Genomic DNA, 25,150 nt, shown 5'->3' on the forward strand with positions numbered 1-25,150 from the left:
CTGAAGGATATAAACCAAAAATTAACAATTGTTATATCTGTATATCAGGTATCTTAGGACAAATTATGCTGCAGTAACAAACAACCCTCAAATCTCAGGGGTTTTGAACAATAAATGTCATTTCTCACTCACATTACATGTCATTCACAGGGCTATTCATTCTGAGACCCAGGATAATGGAAGAGCCCTTAAATTTTATGTGCCAGTTTTGTGATAGAAGAAGATAAAAGATGGCAGAACCACTCAAAGGCTCTTAAAACTTTTTGCTCAGAGGTGATACATGGCATTTCCCCTCACACTTAACTGGCAAAATTTGTTGTCAAGACAATGATAATCCTCCCACAGAAACAGGTTCCATAGGAATGGATGGAATATACATATAAATAATATGACACCACACTCTGTAATAAGGCTATGGATTTTTAAATTTTGTTTATTTATATACTTTTAAATCCTCTAAAGTGAATAAGTAACACTTTTTAATAAAAAATTAATTTGGAAAATTGATTGGCTTCCAAGTCTTATTTTTATTTTTTTAATTATTTATTTTTTGGCCATACCCACCACATTTAGAAGTTTCTGGGCCCGGGATAGAATCTGAGCCACACCTACAACCTACACCACATCTGCGGCAACACCGGATCTTTAACCCACTGCGCCCGGCTGGGGATCGAACCCACGCCACTACAGAGAAAATGCTGGATTCTTAACCTGCTGCACCACAGTGGGAACTCCTAAGTCTTATTTTTAAGTTATCATCATCCTCATAAGAATGAGTCCCTTGGAGTTCCCTTGTGGCAGAGCAAGTTAAGGATTCGGCATCATCACTGCAGCAGCTCAGGTCACTGCTATGGTGTGGGTTTGCTCTCTGGCCCAGGAACTTCCACATGCCACAGGCATGGCCAAAAAATATACATGTATGAGTGTATGTATATATGTATGTGTGTATATATGCATATGTGAATTCCATATGCATATATAGCACTTTACGGCTTACAAAGCCCTGTCGTAACCATTATACTATTTAATACTCATTTTACAGATGAGGTTTCTCAAATGCACCAACCAGTTCATTCTTATCTGTGGCTCTCTGGAGCTTAGCCTTGAACAAGTCCAACCTCTTACCTTCCCTCCTAGTCCACTGGGTCCCTTATAGGGTCAAGTTCTCAATGTTCTTGGTTTTCTCAACTAGAAGGATGGAAAGAGGGAGACAGAGGGTGCAGGGCCTGGGGGGGAGGGCTGGTCTGAAGACAGGGCCTGGTAAGAGTACTGATGGGCAGACCTTACCAGGGAGGGGTGCAGCCTGCAGGGGAAAAACTAATGATAGGAGCGGGGATGGCAGGGTTGTGGGGCCTGAAGGAAGGGGGCAGGACTGCTCTTGGAGGAGACCATATTGACTCAGACTTTGTGCTTCATTCCAGAGCATTCTAGGGGGGCACACGTCCCTAATTGGGGGATCAATCCCAATTTCAAAATATGATCTTGCCACGTCAGACCAGACTTTTCAATTGTAAGTTTAGAAAACATTGATCTGAGGGTCAATGCTGGAAAAAGTCTAAATTCTGCTTTAGACCACCCTGTCTGCAGGCCCCAACTGCCTGCAGATCTGTTCCTCGCATGAGCAACTGTGGAAACAGTTGAGACTGAGAAATCTAACACCTGTTTGGTTGTTTGCAGATTTTCAGTTCAAAGAGTAAAAATATACAACCGAGACCAAAGCCTTGCTGAGCCCACAGAAGCTGTAACCAGAGCCGTATATGGCTCTGCCCACAGAGACATCCAAGAGGGCTGGAAAGGAACTCACATAGATGGCAGCCCTCAGAGCAAAACGGCAGGTACATCTTGGCAACATTTGCCTGAGAGATAGATGATATGAAAATCAAATAGATTTTCTAAATATGTAGACTGTGTCTGGAGAGCAACCTAAGAACCTGGTAACTGGTTGCCTCTGGGAGGGGGAACTGGTGGCTGGGGTCAGGGTGGAAAGGGAGAGTTACTTTCACTGTTTACCATTTTGTATTCCTTCCAATAGTGTGCCATGTGGAGGAATTGTCTATTTAAAATAAATGAAGTTTCCCACAAATAGAGAAAATACTAGAAGAGAATACACCAAAACGCTAGTAGTGGTTTTCTCAATTCCATTTTATAGGTCAAGTTATTCGTTTGTTTTTGAGACTTTGCCAAGACCAAGTTTTCTACAATGTGCATGAAGTTACTTTTAAAATCAGAAAAAAAAATTACTTTCTTACAATTTCAAGTGCATAATGAGAAAATAAAATAAAATGTAAAATAAAATAAAATAAAAGAGCACCTACTACATGCCAGCCTTTTTATATTAACCAGCTCATTTGATACTTACAACACGATAAAGTAGATATGTATTATCATTCCTGTTTTGTAGATGAGGAAACAGATTCACAGAAGTGAAGTACTTTCTTCAGAGACTTTTATAATGGGAGGCAGAGCTAAAACGTGAAACAGTTTTATCTGATTCCAAAAAAATGCGTGTTTTTACATTATTTCAAGTTGCCTGCAATCAAATAGCATGTGCACAGAACAAGGGCTTGGCAGATGCCAAGGTAATTTGCACACTTCACTGGAGAGCTCAGATGGTGTGATCTGCCCAGACTCAGGAAGGCCTGGCTGACAAGATACCAGTTTCTTCCCCTGTATGATGACCACTGATGAGCAAAGAAGGGAATCAGGAAGGACAATAAAACCAAGGACGGAAGCTCATGTTTGTGAGAAACAGTGACCCCAACATCTCTCTCCATTCAGAGAACATTCATTCTTCTGTTCATCTACCTGTTCTTTTCCCGAAGATATATTGGGCATCTGTTAGGTCCTTTGCCCTCAGTCAGGGCTGGGGGAACAGAGAGGAGGAGAAATAGACACAGGGCCTGTGCTCATCAGAGAAGACAGGCCAGTCAGGGAGGCAGGCAGAAAAATATCTGATTTTGCTTCTTCATATTCAAGAATATTTGGGACTTTAGGGTAAGTTTTCTGTCTCAGCCTGTCCCAATGACACATGAGCTCAATTATGAAAGCTGAGAGATGACAGATAATGGCAAGAGACAGCCAACTTCCTGTTTGGGGGGGACATGTGAGTAAAAGTTTACACCCAGGCACCTGACTCTTGAACAAGACTAAAAATACAATCAAAGAAACCACTTGAAACATGGCTGCAGTTCCCATGAGAAGTGTCTGCCTCAGAGAGAACGTACCTCCCTCCCCATCTCCACTGCCCCTCTTTTACTTCCCTTTATGCGCTCCAGAACCAGGGGTCCTAAAGGACCTCACCACTGTAACCCCACATCTCGCTAGAGGTTCCTTCAAATCCACTCCAGAATTACTGAAGTATTATTTTGGTCCAAATCAGGAATTCCTTTGACCATAGTCCCTATGGTCTTGGAGTTCTTGCAAAGGGTCTATAAAGACTTTGATATTCTTACCTTCAAGGCCCCAAAAATTCAGGATATGTGAAAAGTGTGTCAGTGGCTAATGAGATTAGAAAAATTCCAGTTCACTTGAAAGTGTTTCTGAATTCACTATTCTGTCACTATTTTTGTCTTTACAGACAATAGATACTAAATGTAAAGCCATTCTCTTGTGGGGTCTGTATTGATATTAAAGGGGGTCTTGGGAGTTCCTGTTGTGGGCTCAGTGGTTAACAAACCCGACTTTCATCCATGGGGACTCAGGTTCAATACCTGGCCTTGCTCAGTGGACTAAGGATCCAGCATTGCCATGGGCTGTGGTGTAGGTTGCAGACACAGCTCAGATCCTGCGTTGCTGTGGCTCTGGTGTAAGCTGGCGGCTACAGCTCTGATTGGACCCCTAGCCTGGGAACCTCCATATGTCTCGGGTGAGGCCCTAAAAGACAAAAAAACCAAAAAATAAATAAATAAATAAAATAAAAAGGAGGGGTCTTCATGCAAATTGTCAGTTACCACTGATCCTAATCTTCTACCCTTGCCCCTCCCTCTCTCTCAGGCCAGACTCCTGCCTCAGACTCTAATGGAACACCCAGGATTGCTCTCTGTTCCCTCCAGACTTTCAGTCCTCACTCAACTTGGCTGAAAGGTCTGCTGGTTCCTGGAAGTATACAGGGTGGGCAGGAAAGAAAGGACCTAAGACTTGCAACAGACCCACTCACTAAGGTGGGGCATGTGCTGGGGGGCTGAGGCACTTAGAGGTACACTGACCTCAACAGTGAAATCAGAGGAAAAGGAGAGGGGCAGGGCTTACGGGTGTGGCAAGTTTGGTAGAAATTTAGGCAACATACAGCCCCTGAGTTCCCAGAGGACATAGTGGGAGTCCCAACAGGCCAGCAGTATGCAAAAGGGGATACATGTGGGCCACACTAAGATGCGAGAGGAGGAGTTCTCGTCGTGGTGCAGTGGTTGATGAATCCGACTAGGAACCATGAAGTTGTGGGTTCGGTCCCTGCCCTTGCTTGGTGGGTTAACGATCTGGCGTTGCCGTGAGCTGCGGTGTAGGTTGCAGATGCGGCTCGGATCCCGCCTTGCTGTGGCTCTGGCGTAGGCAGGTGGCTACAGCTCCGATTCGACCTCTAGCCTGGGAACCTCCATATGCCGTGGGAGCGGCCCAAGAAATAGCAAAAAAAGACCAAAAAAAAAAAAAAAAAAAAGATGCGAGAGGATACACGTGTGTCATGCCAAGATTCAAGGGGCAAGTGGCACAGCTGCAGCTTAGTGACTGAGCCCAGAGAGAGAGGGAGAAGGCCAGGGAGGAACTCCATTATGAGGATTAAATGGAATGATTGATGCTCAGGATGTTGGGGGGTTGGGGGGGTGGAGAGAGAGAGTGTGTGTGTGTGTGTGTGTGTGTTAGTATATACATGTGCAGGGCACAGAAACATGTATCTAAGCAGAAGCCAAGTGTGTGTGTGTGTGTGTGTGTGTGTGTGTGTGTATACATGTGCTGGGCACAGAAACATGTATCTAAGCAGAAGCCAAGTCCTGAGAAGCTGGTCCATGAATATGTACCGCTGCAATGGGCAGGATTACAGGTAAAGAAGGTGAAACCTTAAGGCTTACTTATAAGTCCCTTTTTCCTAAAATACTTTTCCCCCAACCCCATGGCCACTTGTTGAAATACTACCCATCCTATGAAATTCACCTCCTTTAAGGCCAGAAATTTCTCAACTCCAACATTCTGCCTTAGGGCCTGGAAACTCTTTGGAAATCCTTGTGTTTGAAGTTTCAGGGGGTGGTAAATGGAGGAAGGTACAGGAGCCAGAAGTTTTAGGTTTAGACCAGGTCACAGCTCCACTGCTTGATGAGCTGAACTCTCTCTAAGCCACAGTCTCTTCATCGGGAATAATAAACCCACCTTGCAGGCTCATTATGAGGGTATTACCTGGCCTGCTCACTCTCAGAAATACTGTCAATATCAAATAGGATCATGTAGGGGAAATAATTTGATAAATTACTGCTTAAATTTATATTCATAATTTTTGTATTTATTTCCCCCGACAGCATCTCACAAAGGACCTTGCACATAGCAGATACTTAGTAATCTGTGGTAGTTAGGTAGCAGAACAAGTCAGAATCTGGTAGCAACATGGATTATATTACAATTAAAGCCCCACATCCCACTTCCTTATTCCATAGCCTATATGTAGCACCTAGGGCATTCCAGGCTTACTTCCCCAGGGAAAGGTGATAGGGTAGATACAATAAGACAATTTTGGATTTTGAATTTCTAAATACTCTTTTAGAACTTATAATAAAAAAATAATTTTGAAACACCAATTAGTGGTAATAACTGGGCCCTCTGAGCTTCAAAATCTAGAATCCTAAATCATGTAGGCATAGAGTTTATGCCAAAACAGTAGAAACAGAAGAATGGATGCTAACGTGAGAGTCAACGTTTCCCACACTGGAGGAGATAACAATCCCCACCCCTGGAAGAGGGAGGAGAAAGGAGGAGTCTAGTCATGGAGTGAGAAGCAGCTGTGGATCCTTGGGAGGATGCTTACTTCCCAGAGCAGGCCAAAGCTCCAGAGCAAGGGGGATGCTGGAAGCCCCTTAGAGGCTATGGATCTAAGAACGAAAGAATCTGTGCCTTGACTGCCTAGAAGAAATCAGAAAAGCAGCCATCTAGTACAGCAGCAAATGAGAGAAAATGGAGTGTGTTGTTTCTAGACAAAGGGGGCCCATGGCAGTCACTCTGAGTTTCCTATCGTTCCAGACTGGCACAGGACAGGAAATGGATCTTTCTTGGGCATGGAAATAGCTGAGAGGACTGGCAGGCCTGAAGAGGCCTTAAAAACACAAGGGAAATGCAAAATGACCAGCAAGGACTGATGGCCAGAATCAAGGGGGCTTGGGAATTTTCAACTGATGCCAGTGGGGAAGGGGTCAATGATCAAGAGAGAGACCGATGGGAATACAGAAGCTTCAGCAGATGCCCGCACAGACCAATGATGCAAATGACTGTGGTAAGCCTGGGCCAGATGCTTCTTTCTGCAATGTTCTGGTATTATGTAAATGCATCCTGGAGCTATATAAGCAACCCAAATCCCAAATTGATGAGGCTTTCCTAAAGTGAGTTGTTAAGTTGACTTCAGTTTCTGCCACTGGTAGAACAGGAAGCTCAAAATAGAGATTAAGTACAATGTTAAAAAGCAGTAGGTTAAAGAACCCTTTGTTTTTGCATACCAGAGTTTGCAGCCTAAAACTCAGACCCCTGAACTAACTGGAACTCAAGAACAATATAAAATTCAAAAATAGGCAAAAATGATCCACAGTGACATGGCTAGAGCAGTAGTTAACCCTGGGGAGGTACTGCCTGGGCAGGGCATAAGGGAGCATTCTGAGATGCCAGGAATATTCCAGAGCTTGATCTGGGTGGTGGTTACATGGTCATTTACATGTGCAAAAAATCATCAAACTGTACACTTAAGATATGAACATATTACTGAATGTAAGTTATACCCAAAAATTAAAAAGAGCAAACATTGAGGTCATTCACAGAAATGCAAACATAAGAGATGCTATTTGGGCAGCAGCAGGCTCACTGTGGGGACACCTGGTAACTCCAACTGTCCAAGGTTCCCCGGGGGAGTTGGGTAAAGTTGCAGCTGCGCCAATCACAGAACACCACTTGTTCCCAGAACCTTGCATCAGGCAGCCCTCCCTGAGGATACTGAAGGCCCTACCTGCCTTCAGGATCATGGCTTATTTCAGGCCCTGCTCTGGGGGATGGACACAGTATGTATAGAGGACACAGGCTACGCATAGGAGTTAAATTCAGGCTCCTCTCCTCTACTAGCCATGAACCCATTTACTTAGAATTGCTGAATATTATTTCCCTCATCTATAAATTGGGGGTAAAAATACCTACCTCATAGTACAGGCAAAATAATTGCTCTGAAATGCTCTGAAAAGGGCAACTGTTGCGTTCCTGCAGACCAAGAAAATTAACCCTGATTTCTTAACACTCGCAGTAGCCACACAGTAACACTGGTTGACAAAAGGAATGTGTGGAAGATGTACATGAGACAGTCAACAGGTTTATTTTATCTGGATGATGGTAAAAAAAAAAAGCGCTGAACTGGTTTTCTTGCCTAGATCGACTGGCTGTTCTGATGTCAAGTAAATATAATCTGTGGGTTCCTGACAATAAGGACAGAAGTTCATCTATCCTTAAAGTAATGGAACCTACTTTTGGCTAGGTGCCTGGCACTTAGTAGGTCCCTTAAACTGAACAAGCATTAGTATCAGCCTACGGAATTCTCCCTCCTCTACTAGCCCATGGCATTTCCAAGAGCCAGAACCAGAATTGGGCTCTTTAGTGTCCTCTTACAGGAGGTCAGGCAAATTTTCTATGGCATCTCAAGCAGATCCTCATATTCAGCTAGTGATGAGCAAGAGCAGCACATATTCTCCAGCTCAACAAACATTTATGTACCATGTTCCAAGTATGAGGAAGCCAAGAAGCCAACCCAGACTGTGAAGTTGGCCACTGACCACATGGCTACCACATCATATAGGTCTACTACCATTATGTTGTTAGCAAAAGAAATACTATGAAAATAAGCAATGTCAGGACTGTCACCAAAGTTTCTTCAGACTGCCACTGTGGTGAAAGTTTGTCACTTCCCCAGAAGGTGCTTTGTAGGCACCACATGGGTCTTCTCAGGCCCAGCCCAGATGATCAGGACCCCACTCCAACATCCCGCTTTCTTTCTTCACTTCTGCCCTAAGGACTCAGCCTGAACCCCTTTTTTCCCCAAGGTCTTCTAACTGACTGCTCTGTATCTTGGGATCCTTCCATCTAAGACTAAGTGCAGGGTGCGTATGGTCTCCCTGACCTCAATCTTCTTGCTGCCCAGCAGATAAGCTCACAAGCCCTTATTCTTTCATGAGATTTTAACAATAAAAATCAAAGTAATAAATAAAGGCAAAGTTCCCCAAACAAACATGGCAGAGTCCTCTGAGATTAAAAAAATTGTATGAATTCTTAGAGTCATTGTTCCAGGTGTGTAGTTTCTGACCACCTGGCTTATCTAGAATTTTGAAGCCCAAGAGGGTGGGGAGAGGGAGTGGGATAGACTGGGAGTTTGGGGGTAGTACATGCAAACTATGACATTTAAAAAGGATAAGCATCCATTAACCCCAAGCTCCCAATCCATTCCACTCCCCCCACCTCCCCCTTGGCAACCACAAGTCTATTCTCCAAGTCCATGATTTTCTTTTCTGTGGAAAGGTTCGTTTGTGCTGTATATTAGATTCCAGATATGTGATATCATATGGTATTTGTCTTTCTCTTTCTGACTTACTTCACTCAGTTTGAGAGTCTCTAGTTTGATCCATGTTGCTACAAATGGCATTATTTTGTTCTTTTTTTGTGGCAGAGTAGGATTCCATGGTGTATATATACAGACTATTGCCTTTGGAATGGATTAGCATGAAAAGAACAAGGCAGCTCTACACATACTGGCCTGTAACAACCTCCAAAAATTATTGTGAAGCCAATAAAAGCAAGATGCAAAATAGAGGGTACAGTGTGACAACATTTTTGTTCAAAAACAGAGGCAATGAATGTCAATGATACAAGCACATGTGCCCTGGTGAGGACAAAGAACATGAAGAACAACAAGACAGAAAGAAGGAAGCCAATTGAAAAAATGGCAAATGATTCCATCTCTCCTACATTTCTGAATTTGGAACATATGTTTTATCCAACCCAAATAATAAGTAATATATTTTTTAAATATATCGTTAAACCAGTAAGATTTTTTTTTAATTTTTTAATTTTTATTTTTATTTTTTGTCTTTTTGCCTTTTCTAGGCCGCTCCTGTGGCACATGGAGGTTCCCAGGCTAGGGGTCTAATCAGAGTTGTGGCGTCTGGCCTACACCAGAGCCACAGCAATGCGGGATCCGAGCTGCATCTGCAACCTACACCACAGCTCACGGCAATGCCAGATCCTTAACCCACTGAGCAAGGCCAGGGATCAAACCCGCAACCTCATGGTTCCTAGTTGGATTCGTTAACCACTGCGCCACGATGGGAACTCCATAAGTAATATTTTAAAACCACGAAGTGATTTCAACAACTTTTAGTATCTGTCCTTTATGGTGCCTTCAGACATAAAAAAAAAAAATATTCCCAGTTTTCTATGTCTGGGGCTTCAAAGCAAATAGTCCAGAAGCAAGAGCAATTAGAAAGTGGGGTTAAATAGATATCTAGAAGCTTAGGGCACTCTTCTCCTATTCTCACAAGAATTAACACTCACAGGAAAATGAGTGAAATAGCATCAGAGAGAAACTTACTGTTTTTTGCCTAGAAAGTAATCAAGATTTGGAAATTTTTTTAGATAAGGGATTATCAGAACAGGGAAATTGCTCTACCACTATTCTGTCTCCATCTTCCTGTCCAAAAGCTCATTAAAGCTCATTAAACTCTCCATTGAAGCTCACCACTTGGGAGAAAATAAAAAAGATGAAGAAGAAACAATGTTACACTGAAATAATTTCCAGTTATAATAAAGATTTAGGTATTGAACCTGTAGATGTAACAAGACTAAGTGAACTTATAAGTAAGTACATAATCAAGCAATGTGGAAGGTCTTTCTAAAAATACACACCAAAGGCAAAAAACCATCAAGGAAATGACCAATAGATCGGACTAAATTCTGGTTTTAAACTTCGTACATTAGAAAGCTGTAACTAAAAATTATGAGTCATATGATCAATAGAAAATATTTGCAACATTATTACCAAAGATTCCAGTCTTTACTAACTAAAGGGTTTTTTTTAAGGTCTTTAAAAATCACCCTAAGCTGAAAGGAGAACAAGAAACAGAAACACAAACCCATCCTCAATGAAACCAAGAGTCATCAGTAACCCTAAACCACACGATATGAAGGCTGGTGACTTTGGTGAGAGGAGAGAGGTCATACCATTTCTGTCCCTCAGAACCCAAAAAAGCAGGAATATTAAAGTCCCCCCAAAACCAAGAAGGCCAGAGTAGGTGGTACCTGACAACAGAGAGTTGATTTAAGAAGTTAAGCCCGGAGTTCCCATCATGGCTCAGTGGTTAATGAACACAACTAAGAACCATGAGGTTGTGGGTTCAATCCCTAGCCTTGCTCAGTGGGTTAAGGATCTGGCATTGCCGTGAGCTGTGGTGTAGGTTGCAGACACAGCTCGGATCCCGAGGTGCTGTGGCTCTGGCGTAGGCCAGCGGCTACAGCTCCAATTTGACCCCTAGCCTGGGAACCTCCATATGCCGGCCCAAGAAATGGCAAAAAGACCAAAAAAAAAAAAAAAAGAAGTTAAGCCCTGGTTCCTGTCCATACCTCTTGCAGTCCAACAACTCCCACAGGAGATTTATCCCCTGGAGAAACAAGACCAGAAAGGTTCTGGACTCAGGGACACCAGAAACCAAAGAAGACACATGAGGCATCTTACTTTTAAAAAGGTGGCTGTCTTACAGCTTCTGGCAAAAGAATGAAGATCCTTACCTGAAGAAACTGAACAACCCCAGGGAAAAATCAATAGACAATGATATTTGAGAATCCCAAAAAAGAAAAAAAAAAACAACAATAAACAACTGGCAGGCACCTGATAACCCTGGTAAAGCACTCTAGTCTGCTAGCTTCCCATCCTATTCCATGTGTACCAAGATGAACCTAGTATATTAAAGGCTCAATATAAAATAGGACTGAGTAACAAGGACATTTGAGGAAACCCTTTGTAGTAGCTGAATTGTGGCCCCCAAAAGATATGGCCACATCACAATCTCCAGAATCTGTGACCATTACCTTATATGGCAAAAGAGTGAATATTGCTTCATATGGCACAAGGTGTGCCTAGGCTAAGAATCATGAGAGGAAGAGCTTATCTGGGTGGGTCCTACGTGCAATCACATATGTCTTATAAAACACAAACACACAGAGAGGACACACAGAAGAAAAGGAGGCAATGCAACCATGACTACAGAGATTTGAATGGTGTGACCACAAGTGAAGAGATGCCAGCAGCCACCAGAAACTGTAAAAGGCAAAGAAAAGATTCTCCCTTAGAGTCTCCACAGGCAGTACAGTCCTGCTGACATCCTGAATTTGGACTTCTGTCCTCTAGAACTGCAAGAGAATAAATTTCTGTTGTTCTAAGTCACCCATTTTATGGTAATTTGTTTTAGTAGCAGCCCTAGGAAACTGATATACCTTCTAAGATGAAAGTTGGAGACATAAGCAAACAAGCAGTGTAAAGCAACTCAGAAAAGAAAGACAGCAGAAGAAAACTTTAAATATAATAGCCTCAAAAAAATAAGAATAGAAACCTATTAAAATAAATACCAAGGACTCTTGAAAACAAAGGATACTGCAGTGGAAATTAAAAACTCATAGAAGAGTTGAAATATATAATTAAAGAAATCTCCTAGAAAGTAGAACAAAAAGGTCATTGGGAGAGAAAAGTTAAGAAGTAAAATAGGAGTTCCCATTGTGGCTCAGTGGTTAATGAATCCAACTAGGAACCATGAGGTTTCAGGTTCAGTCCCTGGCCTTGCTCAGTGGGTTAAGGATCTGGCATTGCTGTGAGCTGTGGTGTAGGTCACAGACACAGCTCAGATCCCATGTTGTTGTGGCTATGATGTAGGCCAGTGGCTACAGCTCCGATTAGACCCCTAGCCTGGGAATCTCCATATGCTGCAGGTGCAGCCCTACAAAAACGACAAAAAAAAAAGAAGAAATAAAACTCTGAACATGCAGCACCTAACTAATGGTAGCTCCAGAGCAGAGAATAGATAAAAGAGTTGGAAGGAAAGGCTTAAAGAGAAAAAACAAGATCCCAGAATTGAGAGACACGAGTCTCCCAACTGAAGGAACAAACACAATCAATGAAAAAAGACCTGTAGCAACTGTAAGGGCCATTACAGAAATGAATCTATTGATACAAAAAAAAATGATTATAATACAAGTAAAATAAACAGATAAAAAACGTGACCAATAGTAACCTATTTTTATAAAATATGTATGTAATAGGTAACAATATAGAGCACTGCCTTCAAAATGTCAAAAGAAAATTATTTTCAACCTTGAATTTTATACCCAGACAAAATATCAATCAAATATGAAGGTTCTGGAGACCACTGAGTTGCTGAACTCTGCAGAAAGCAAACTTGGTGTGTGGCAAAGCCAGAAAAGCATGTATGCTGAGGCAGAGTTCTCTAGTACCGGGTCTCCTTTGAAGACAAGATAAGGGGCTTATGCATTAACCATGCTATTCTATAAACAACTGCACTATGGTCCTAAGGGTGTGCCCCTTTGATATCATTAAGAGATAGCTTTGTCTTGTCCACTAATCTCGTCACCTTCCTTAATAAAATTCATGTGGCAGTGAAGGGAAAACAAAAGCATTTTAGACATTTAAATATAAAAATGTATCTATTATGTACTCTTTCATTAGAAGCTATTAAAAGTTGTTATCCATTAAAATGTGGGTGTATTCAAGAAAGAAGGTATGGGATCTAGGAAGATAAAATCCAACTTAGAAAAGAGTAGAAGGAACTCCCAGGATGACAGCAAAGGGAAGTCCCAGGATAACAGGCATGCAGCAGGCTTAGAGAGAAACTAATTAAGATAAGAGCAGGAGGACAGAGGGAAAGAAGTCATCTAAAATTAATACGCCAAGAGATAACAGTGTTCACAAATCATTTAGAAATCTGGAAGTAAACAAAAAAGAAACATTAAAAAATATGCAAAAGTAATTGTTTCAGAAGAGTAGGCTGAAGGAGGGGTTGGGAATAGGTGATCATTGCTTTTCACTTTAAGACTTTTAGCTATATTTTACTTTTTAAGGTTGTATTTGTTTCCTGGGGGCTTCATAACAAATTACCACAAACTTAGAAGTTTAACCAACCAGAAATTTATTCCCTCGCAGTTTTGGTATCAGAGGTCTGATGCTCTTATCTTAACTAGTTTCTCTCTAAGCCTGGTGTAGGTCAGCAGCTATGGCTCCAATTTTTCCCCTAGCCTGGGAACCTCCATATGCTGCAGAAGCAACCCTAGAAATGCCACAAAGACAAAAAAAAAAAAATCAAATGCTGATCTACTGATAATCCAAGATGCCATATCCCAAAGTCCTAAACCATGGACAAGATCTGATGCTTGTCTCCAGTCTCTGAGAATGATCTGACCTTGTCCCTGAACTCTGTTTATCATAAATCTCAACATCTTCAGTGGGACAATCTCTATCATAACCCAAAGGATCTGAGCTCAAGGTGTAAACTTAGACCTAGGTAAAAGTGGTAACTCAGGATACAACTCCTGTGATAATTGTGGATGCAACTGACATAATCTATGGGTATGATTATTTTATGAAGCTAGATATAATTACTATAATCAGACTGAAATAAACATAGTTAAATGAAAACAACAAATTTAATTCTGAGGGTTCTCTATCATCTTCTATGATACCCCTCATAAGATGTGCTCCTCTTTCACACTCACCACAAATTGCTGGCCAGTGAGGATCCTGCTTCCCCGAAGTCTAGACACTGCTCTCTGAGAGACTGCATGGTATGGTGGCAAGCATGAAGCCCCTGGACTCAGAAAGCTCAGGGTTCAAATCACAGCTTTGTCATTTATCCTCCATGTGCCTTACTTTACCCACCTAAAAAGTGGAGATAAAGCAACTAACCTCCCGGATTGTGCTAAGGAGTAGAGGGTACATATATGAAGTGATAACTATAGCACCCACTACCCCACTCCAATTAGGCTTCTATAAATTGTAGCCATTGTTCCTAGAGTTGGGACCCAAGCATAGGTTCTAGGCATTGAGCTCCCCTGGCTTCATCTCATAAAGGACACAGTGCCTCAGCTCACCACCTTTCAGAAAATTTCAAGTAATCACAGGCCCAGCTAAGTGCATGTGCATGTCCCAGGTACAGACCTAGGAGCAAGGCCAGGCAGATCTCCAAAGAACTGCTGCTTTTTTCTCCTCCGGTGGAGAGCACTGGGTCTATCTGTTCACGCACCTGGAAAAGGTTAGCAGCTTCCAGAACCCGTTGGACGTTCTGCTTGGTGATCAGCGCCTTGCTGGTGTACGTGTAGTCCAGAAGGGTGTGCATGGTCTCTGCATCGACCCCTTTGATAATGATCCTCTTCTCGTACTTCTCCTTTAAATCATTGCAGAACATGGCCCTGGAAGGGAGATGTGCGAATCTGAGTCCAGCCATTAGTTCCAGGTCTACACAGACCCCCTTCAGAACTGTCTGCCTCCATGGAACAGTGAGGTACCCACGGTCAGGACCTGGGGCAATGGTTCTCTGCCCCTCAGCAGCTAGCACACATAAGACGTTCCATGAGTGCTTACTGAGCTGATGTTTCCCTCTCTGCTGGGACCAACTGTAGTCTCCAAAACAGTCCCAGATCTGAAGGCACACTAGGAGCCCTACTGGCACACCTGGTGGGATCTAGAACTACTTCATATTGGTTCAAAGTGTGGGATTCTTCTGGAGGCTTATGACAATGCCAAAACCTCTTCCCAGAAACTATAGTAATTGAGGCAGTATTTACCAGGACGGAGCCCTGGTGACAGAATGTACTTTCTAGAACTGGGACTTCTGCCCCAAAACAGAGGGAATAATACCCCTAAATCCTGCTCCCCCTCCCTTTGCCACACCTCCTATTTATCTCTAGATATCAGTTTCTTCCCCCTATTTCCTCATTTGTAAAACAAAGTTATTTGCTTGTGGTTTCCCAGGAACAAACATCAAAAAGAGAAAAACACTGAGAAAAGAGAGAAAGAGAGGAATAAATCACTTGACAGGCTGACTTTTTTTTTTGAAACTTTTGTTTTAGCCAATGAAATCTTTTCCCTCAGGTCTCCCTCTGTCCTTCTTCCTGTCATTGTTTTAATTAATAATAATCCTCCTATACTTCTTCCTCCTCTTCTCTCCTCTCTCATATGGCCTCCTCCCCCTCCCCTTAAAAAATATGACACTATGATACAGAGAGCAAATGTGAATTCTGCAAAGTTAACAAAGTCCAACCTGGAACCAGAGGAGCAGTCATTTAATCGGAGCAGATGACCGATTTACAAGCCAGTTTCTTCAGCCATTACCTCTCTTGGTTAGAGGGGCACAGAGACATTTGCAGATCCACATACCTTGTAATGTGAGATTGTGAAGCATTCACCTTGCTGCCTCCTGATTCCATAGAGAACCCTGCTATCACAGCAACCATACAACTTCTCAGCTCAGCCTGCCTTCCTGGGAAGAGTTAGACAACCTCACTCTCTAAACCTCTCATTATCTGAGTCTCTAGAGCAGAACTGCCCAACAGAAATATAATGCAAGCTATATATGTAATTAAAATTTTTCTAGTAACCGCAATTTTTTAAAGTAAAAAATATGAGATAAAAGTAATTGTTAATATACAGAAATATCATTTCAACATGTAGTAAATATTTTTTGGTTATTAATGAGATAATTTACATTCTTTTTTTCATACTAAGTCTTCAAAATCCCTCATGTATTTTTTCCACTTAAAGCACATCTCAATCCAGACCAGCCATAAGTCAAATGCTCAATAGCCACATAAATGTAGTGGCCACTGTCTTAGGCAGTGCAGCTCTAGGACATCAGTCCTAAATTCTGCTGTTGGTTCACCCAGCTCTGCAGTCATCTCAGAGGGTATGTGAATGTCACCCACATGAATGTCACATATATGAACATATGGGAAACAGGGCATTTAGCAGAAGTGGGTGAGCAGTGATGATGGAGTCAAACGAAGCTTCATGTAACTGAGGCAACATGTCACTGGAGTCCTACCAAGGTGAAATTTAGAAATGCCCCTTCATCTAAAATGTGATTTAAAAAAAATCAAAGTACAGTTGGTTTACAATGTTGTGTTATAAAATGTGATTTTAAAATTAGTAAGGGGTGAATTTTGTTGAGTCTGTACCATCCCAGACATTCTAATGAAAACTGTAAAAGTCTAGTGGAGAGATGTTTTAATATTAAATGAGATACATATATAAATTGTCAATTCAATGCCTTTCACTTTAAGGAGCTCTTTTGAACCTATGTATTTTGTGTGTCACATATGACATGATTACTGGGATCTCTGGGATCATCTAGATTCTTGATCAGGCTGTCACTGCTACACGTAGCATCTGAATCCTCTCTTGGAGTCTGTAGCAGAATAACATCCTGCCCCAGCTCAGTGGATACCTGACTTGGTGTCTGAAACCCCAAGAAACTAACCCTCAGGAGTTTCCACCATGGCTTAGCGGAAACGAATCTGACTAGCATCCATGAGGACGCAGGTTCGATCCCTGCCCTCGCTCAGTGGGTTAAGGATCTGGTGTTGCCGTGAGCTCTGGTATAGTTCGCAGACATGGCTCATATGCCACCTTGCGGTGGCTGTGGTGTAGGCTGGCAGCTGCAGCTCCGATTCGACCTCTAGCCTGGGAACCTCCATATGCCGCAGGTGCAACCCTAAAAAGACAAAAAAAAAAGAAACTAACCCTCAGTAGTTAATGGTATGTTAGGGGTGTGGGGAGAGCAGGCTGAGGTAGGGAAGGTGATGCGTTGGAGGAGTAGGATTAGGAAGGGGAGGAGCAGGCAAGACAAAAGTCCTACAGACAGTCACTTTGGCTAATCCTGCAGGGGACCACTGGGGAATACATTCCAGAGTTGTCTCAACAAAAGGCAAAGAAGCTGGGCTCTGACAGTCTTAGTTACAGGCAATCCTGGGAGTAGGTACATTCTCAGGCTCTTCTGACTTTTGCTGTGTGTGGGGGGGGTGTGTGCACATGCACAGGGAGAGTGACTCCAGGAGCCTAGGAGAGGGTGGGAAGAAGAGCCACAGTGCTAACTGTTGGAAGGTGAAAGAGTCTGTGATGTCTAGGCTCTGATGCTAACTCACAGCATGACTTTGCACAAGTGAGCAAAACTCAGTTTCCTCCTCTGTTAAATGGTATAATAATAGTCCCTACCCCCTGTGAGCTGTTGGGAAGAATAAGATAATGCATGCAAAGTGATTGGCACAATATCCAGCACTCACTAAGGGAAGGCATCTCACCAGGTCAGAGGAATCTTGGCAGGCTGTGGGAGACGGTTGGAGCAGGTGGGCTGACTGCAAGTGGTTCACAACTCTTGACCAGCCAACATTAGGCATGGTCCGGTCAGGCCCCTGAATGGCTGTCTACCCAGCCAGCCTAGAGTTAAGGGTGAGGCTGTACACAAACTGGTCTAGAGACATTTGCATGGTGCTGGCACACAGTAGGAGCTCAATAAATGTGCAGAGAGAGAGAGAGAGGAAGGAAGACTCTAAAGAACATCATCCCTTGTCTAGGGCTTTTCTTTCTTTCTTTCTTTCTTTTTTTTTTTTTTTTTTTGCCTAGTTTGGGTCCCAAAATCTCAGCATTTCTCTGCTTTCCTCTCAGACTTTTTCACTGATTTTCTGCCCCTTAAATAAACTATCCTGGGCCACAGCCACCATGCTGAACTCAGATGAGGTGAAACTAAGGAGAAAACTACATATTTCTCATAAGTCAAACCCCAAACCTCCTGTTGCTCTCCAGGAGATCCATGGAAACATTTTGGCAAAGTTGGGCCCCATGAAATGTCCTTAACCTGGGCAAAGTGGGTCATGCCTCAGTTTCCACTTGAATAACAGTAATTTCTCACATTTTTGTTTGTAGCATTTGTAGGGCAAACGACATTATCTCTTTTGATTACTATACCCATTTTGTAGGTGATAGACTGAGGTTAAAGTTAAGGGAATTGCCCAAGGCCCCACAGGTTGCTGGCAATAGAATGGGGATCAGAACCTAGGACTCTGGGGTCTTAGTCTGGAGCTCACACTAAAATTAAGAAAATCAGCAGGTGCTCAAGGTCATCTGTGTCAGCACTGAGTGAACCAGACCACGTTTTGCTCCCTGAGAACACAGCTGGATTAGTTGCTCATGATTTACCCCTTAACTTATACAGGAGATAAATAATTTTTTGTGTAATAAAAATACTTCCTAGACAGACAGTGACCAATTCTCATGAGATTCTTGTAAAACAGAGGTAGCTATGAAGATCCCCATTTTATAGTTAGAAACGGAGTAGGGAGTCAGTTGCCCGATGCTTCAGCAGTGACTCAGTGCCAATCCCGAAGCAGAGCTCGAGTCAGTGAGCTCATCTCCCGCAACAGCCATGAAAACAGCCCCACAGGCCAGAGAGTCTCCTGGAGTGAAGTCAGACCATGGTCCCACCACTCTGCCTGGGCCTCACTTCCTTCCAAGCTCTGCCAGCCTCACTCCTCATTTCATTCCAGCCTCTCCTCAGACATCACCTCCTCAGAGTGACCCTCCCTGACATTCAGTCTAAAACAGTCACTCCTTAACATCTTCGCCACCTTTCTTTTTCTTCAAAACCCTGCCACAACCTGAAATTACGTTACACATCTGTGGTTAACAAGTTTAACTGTCATCTTCCCACTAGAAGGTGAGCTGAGTGAGGGCAGGGACTGTATCGTGCTCAATGCCATATACCCAGGGCTAGAACTGTGCTTGGAACTTAGTAGGGACTCAGTAAATATTTGGGGAGAGAACAAATGAATGAATGAGAGAACTTCTGCTACTAGCCCCTGTATATTTGCTTTTGACAGGAATCTGCACCCGCAAGTATTATCAAACACTCTCTGAAGGATGAGGCCGAAGAGCCTGCCCTTAGAGAACTCTCATCACACCAAGTCCAGGGTCTGGAGCTTAAAGAGGGCACACCCATACCAGAGCTCTCCACTCACAGCTACAACCAGTTCTTGATGCTCCTACAGTTTCTAAATATCAACCACTCAGAAATCTTCAACAACCCCAACTTTGCTATGGCTCACTCTCTCCCCAGGCCTCTATACCTGCCTCTGAAGTTCCCGTCTCCTGAACCTCTAACCCCAATCACAGTCCTATGAACCAATATCCACATCCACCACTCCCACTTTCTCATTCTTAGCTCAGCTCCACCCATGCTGCCCCCTGCTCTGTTCATCCCCTAATCCCTTTACCACCCTGTTTATACCAGGAACTAACTCCTCTGCATCAGTGAGATATTCTGGGTTGGAAGGGCTCTAACATTTGTTGCAAACTGAGTTAAATTCTACTTAAGAATATGTGTTAATATGTATGTAGTTAGCCAAAAATATTTTAAAATTAATAATCATGTGCTGCTCAATGGACATTATATTGTTAAGAAAGGATTACTGGATATAAACGCAATGTGGCCAGTCAAAGGGGTTCCCACTGCAAAGAAAGCAGGGAATAAGCAGATGCAAAGGTGTCCTAGTGTGGGATGACATCATCCCGGTGCCTCTAAGCTGAAAGCAACAAACCTTCCTCTTGCAATTTCCTAACCAAAAGAAGTATAGAGACAGTTGGCTCAGCCCGGTTTCTGACCTCAAGCTGTTCCCTAAGCCCTACCTTGTAGACCCTGTCCCAACACATGAGTCCTGCCCACATCCCTGGCCTGCAGACACTCCAGCCTCGAGGACAGTAGGTCTCAAAATATATTCCATGGATAGCTTACATCAGAATTCCTGGGGTGTTTGTTAAGAGTGCATAATTCTGAACCCCACCCACCCCCAGACCTACTGCATCAAAATCTCTGCCAGTGGGGCTGGGAATATGAATTTTATTAGGCTCCCCTGGCGCCACTCATAATTGTTTTACAAACCTAAGTTTAAGAACAAGTGCCCTAGAGAGAGCTCACTTCACTTTCCAACACAGCTCCCCTTGGCTCACCTTGGGAAGGGGAAGACTGGACAAAGGTCCAGGTCAAGGAAATAAATTGGCTGTGGTTCTGGGACAGACATGCCCTTGAAAGTCTCCCCTCCGTGTAGATTCTCCTTTTCATCTTCTGAGATCCAGCCTTCCTAGAATTCCATGAGGCCCATGGTTGCCCCCAAATGAGGGAGTTCTCCCCCTCTGCTTCCCAACCTGGTGGGAGTTCAGATGGGAGCAGGCCTTGTCCTGGCCTCTTAAGTCTTTCTCTAGCTTAGCTGTTTAGGCAGGGCCCCTGCAGTGTATATTCAAGTAACACATTTCATTAGAGCTAGGAGCTCTGAAACAGGATGTGGTGCCAAAGCCCTGTTAGTAAACAATGTGCAATTCCCTATTCTTATCTGCTGTGCACATGTAAATCTCATATACTGGAGGGGTAGCTTCAGAGAAGGATTTGGTGGTTCATGACCATCTCTCTTTCTACTCCAGAGACATGCTATGAGCACTTTACCATCCCTCTCCAGGGCCTGGAGTCAGCTCCCTGAATTCCCAGCTGCTGAGTATTTGCTCCAAACTGACAGGACTGAAACCACAGACCTGCCCCTACTTGACTCTAAACATCACCATATCTCCAAAGATCTGCCCCTACCAAGCTCCTAGCCCAAGTTCAGCACTCCTCAGCATACTGCATCTTTGGCAGGTATGCTGCCACCTCTAAATCCTTCTGGGATTGGTACAAAAGAATCTTTTTACCTTGATGGAGAATCGTGATGGAAAAAGTTGGAAATGAAGATCTATGCAGTTGTTATATATTCACTAATTATACGGTATAATTTTTACCAGTTTTGTAAATACAGGATTTGCTATTTCTCTTGACTCTCTCGATCATTTGAAGAAGAAGAGTATTAAAGTATTTTCTAGATCTCAAAAAAGGGGGGGAGGGCAGAAATGCCAGCCATGTTTCTACAAAATCAGAGTCCCTCTCAGCCCTACTGGATCATTGCTGAGGTGTCCACCTGTCCATGGATGGCCTCAGCCCATCCAAATTTGTGATAGAAAGAAGGGTTTGTTCTGTCCTGAAAGGTCAGGCAGACATCAATCACAGCAAATGCTTGTGGCCAGGATTCAGCAGTGATTCAAGCATAAAGATATAATGGGAGATTCTCATTTTGCCTGCCCAACATCATCCCTAATCATTTTAGTAGGAGTACCCAGATTTTCCTCTGGGGAACTATCCCTCCTCCAATACCAGTCTGGGTGTTTAGACGGACTAGTCCCACCTCTTAAGTCAAGGTGAGCATGGTCTATTACTGTTCCTAAGCCACAATGATTGGGTCACAGATGGGCACTGGAAGAAGCCAGTCCAATGGAAACCAATTCCAGAATTTTCTCCAAAACTGCTGGGAAAGAGCTCTCTTCCCACATGGGGTTGCGGAGCTGAGAGAAATAAAAGTTCAGAGCTGCTAGAGACCTTTTGTTTCCATGTATGAAGAACCCCTGCCCTCCCAAGAGAAACCAACACAAAGAACAGCAGAGACAAGAGACAGCAAGTAAATCTGAGCCCTGATGTATGATTTGAGCACAATAATCCAACTAACCCTGAAACCAGTATCTGAGGACTTTAAAATTATGCAAAGCAAGTAAGTTTAAAAATATATATATGTTTAACCAGTTTGAACTGAGTATCTGCTGTTTGCAACCCAGAGTCTTGATTGACACAATCGGACAAGAAAAATCCTGAATAACAAATGGGACCAAATTACTAAAGAAGATTGTATAGAGTGCCCAGGAAAAAAAAAATATTAAAGTACTCTCAACACTGCTGTACAAGGCCCTTTACAGTCTGATCTGTGCACCCCTTCCCCATCCCATGATGCAGCTAACACTTTCCAATGCGTGCCTCTGTTTACATTAACACCCTTGAACTCCAGACCGGATTCTCTATGTACACTCTATAGGACTTATTTTTAATGTGTTTTTTTTCCTCTATTTCGTTCATAAGGATCTGAAAGGCAAGGGTTGCATTTTATTTCTCTCTCAATCCTTATTTACAGGTCCATAGTAGACACTTTGTATTTGTTGGCTGGCTGGATGGATGAAAAAGAAGCTACACATGTAGCTCAGTGGTTCCTATAGGACAAGTGGATTTGCCTAGTCTATCCATAGTCTCCAAAACCTCGTTTCTCCTCTAACAACCATGAGAATAAATAACAATGACCTCCGAGACTGACTGACCCGGAGCAAAGAATATGTGTGTGAAGAAATACATGATCCAGTGATTCTCCATATTGGAACCCCAGGCCCATGGTGTTTATCGTATGACTTCCTGAGATTTTACATTACAAAACCTGGTGGTTGTACTTTACCCTAATTTGTTTTTGCACAGCTCCCACCTCCTTATGTGAAGGTGAAACCCAGCTTCTCCTAACAAAACACCACTTCCCTCCCAACCCTCTTTGGTGGGAGGTCTGCTCTAATTCTCACTTCCCTTGGGCTGGGAGCAGAGTCAGCATTTCTCCCCTGCCACATCCTGACTAAGCTGTTGCCCTGGAGGTTCCTCATCATCCTCTTTTCCCAAATGTTTCCCATCGCAGACCCCAAGGACCCCATACTGGTTTCCTTATGGTCTCTATGTCATTATCCAGAAGTCAAGGATCAGCATCAGCTTAGAGATTTTTCTGAGCACTCCCTGGCTGTGACCACTTGGAAACATGCAAACGGGTCCCAATTCTCACCCCCAAGGTATTCAAATGTCCAGGCTTTCCTAGTCCTAAAAGTTATCCCTGTTGTGTACGGCAAAGATGATCAGGTGTGTGTTCCAGACTCTCCACCAACAGCTGCCACAGAGGAATCTGGGTTGCCAGGCCTGCTCCTGGGGCTTTTATGATACAGAATCCAGAGGAAAAGGGAGGAAGACAGGGGATCTTTCATCTGGTGATGGACAGGACTTTCGAATCAGGAGATGAAGGAAAAGTTACCAGAGGGTGGGTTGCCCTCAGGGCTACCTGGATGGGGCAAGAGTCAGGGCTAACATCCAGCTGCACTCACCACATCCTGAGCCCTGACGCTTGTAGTAACAGTCTCCAGGGAAAGGGGCACCTATTTTAAATTGGTCCTCCCAGACAGAACTTTTAAAAACTCATAAAGTTATCCTTAAATCCAGCAGTGATCAGAGACCTAGGTAAGAGGGAAGAACAGATTTTTAATAGCTATGGTGTGGGTGTCCCTCAAGGTGTTCAAAAAAATACGAATTCAGAATTTGAGTCACTTTGAAATTTCTTGTTCTGTTTCTGGGCTCTGCTCTACCAAGGGCAGCATGGGTGGGTGGAATATTGATAAAGTTACACTGCCTTCTCTCTCTAGTCTTGAAGCTTAGAGAAGTATGTGTGTCTTCCAGTCCTCCAGTTCTGCATTCTTCCTCCCCTTCTCACCAGCCAGCCCCGCCCCCCTCCTTGGGGCTCTCTGTCGTCAGGCTGAGGGCCCTCAGAGAGGGCTCAGAATGTCACTTTAGACTGTCTCCCCATCCCCACTGCCTCAGCCTTAATTCCAATCTCATCTCCTCTATTTGTAATTTCTGCAACCACCTGAGGGGCTCCCTAGATTATGGGGCTTCCTCACCACAGCCCAAAGGGTTATTTTAACAGTGATCTCATATTACTTTCCTGATTAAAAACTCTTCCCTGGAGTTCCTGTCGTGGCGCAGTGGTTAACAAATCTGACTAGGAACCATGAGGTTGCGGGTTTGATCCCTGGCCTTGCTCAGTGGGTTAAGGATCCAGCGTTGCCGTGAGCTGTGGTGTAGGTCGCAGATGCTTGGATCTGGTGTTGCTGTAGCTGTGGTGTAGGCTGGTGGCTACCGCTCCGATTAGACCCCTAGCCTGGGAGCCTCCATATGCCGCAGGAGCAGCCCTAGAAAAGGCAAAAAGACAAAAATAAAAATTAAAAAAAATAAAAATAAAAACTCTTCCCTGGCTTCCCACTGCCTATAAGATACATTTTCAAACTCTCCATCCTAACCCAACAAAGCCTTTCAGGCTACCCTGCCCATCTCTCAGTCTTACTGGCCCATGCATGTCCTTCACTCCAATCTTAATCTTCTACCTGTGGTCCCCATACTGCTACTACTGCTACTTTCCCAGTAGTGTTTTCTTTGGCTCTGGAATGTCACTCCCTTTCTTGCCTTCACTTGGTCCCTTTGGGCCAATGCCTTTAAAACTTCACCTTTTAAAATTTTGCTGAGGGAGTTTCTGTTGTAACTCAACAGGTTAAGAACCTGACAGAGTGTCCCTGAAGATGTGGGTTCCATTCCTGGTCTCATTCACTGGGTTAAGGATTCGGCTGCAGCATAGTCTGCAGACTCGGCTGGGATCTGGTGTTATGTGGCTGTGGAGTAGATGGGCAACTTCAGCCCAGATTTGACCCATACACCAGGAACTTCCATATGCTGAACATGTGGCCATAAAAAGAAAAAATAATAGCAATTTAAAAAATTCTGCTCAGCTAACTCTTCCAGGAAGCCTGCTCTGACTGCTTTTTCTCCAGCCTGATTCTGTCACCAGCAAATCCCACTGAGGTGCTGGTTAAAAATAAGACGGAATTTAGGTGATTAGGTCTAACCTCTTCTTTTGTACTCAGTTTAGTCTCCCTTGCCTGTAGGGGGGCTGTGTGAAGAGGCCTTGTGCCTGAAGCACTTCACTCCACACCTCAGCTCCAGACCTTGGGCAGAATTGCTCTGCAAGACGCGGCAATTCATCGCGGAAGCAGCGCGCTGAGACGCTACGCATGCGCCGTGAACAGGCACGTGAATAGAGCAACTGCACCAGCTTCGTGAGAACTCCACGCTGTCCCTGCGGAGAAGAACCCCGCAAAGCACTCCACCCATAGTCTGACCGCCTGACCCCA

The 25,150-nt window shown here is 43.6% G+C and overlaps 1 protein-coding gene across 1 annotated transcript in view; it reads right to left on the reverse strand.

Moving 5' to 3' along the window:
• The window catches only part of KLHL6 (kelch like family member 6), a 60,643-nt gene that overhangs the window by 22,861 nt on the left and 12,632 nt on the right, over positions 1 to 25,150 (reverse strand). Inside the window, 1 exon segment of the mRNA XM_021069900.1 lies at positions 14,517 to 14,682. Coding sequence (XP_020925559.1) covers positions 14,517 to 14,682 — 166 coding nt within the window.

This window comes from Sus scrofa, chromosome 13, assembly GCF_000003025.6.
Source record: "Sus scrofa isolate TJ Tabasco breed Duroc chromosome 13, Sscrofa11.1, whole genome shotgun sequence".
Lineage (NCBI taxonomy): Eukaryota > Metazoa > Chordata > Mammalia > Artiodactyla > Suidae > Sus > Sus scrofa.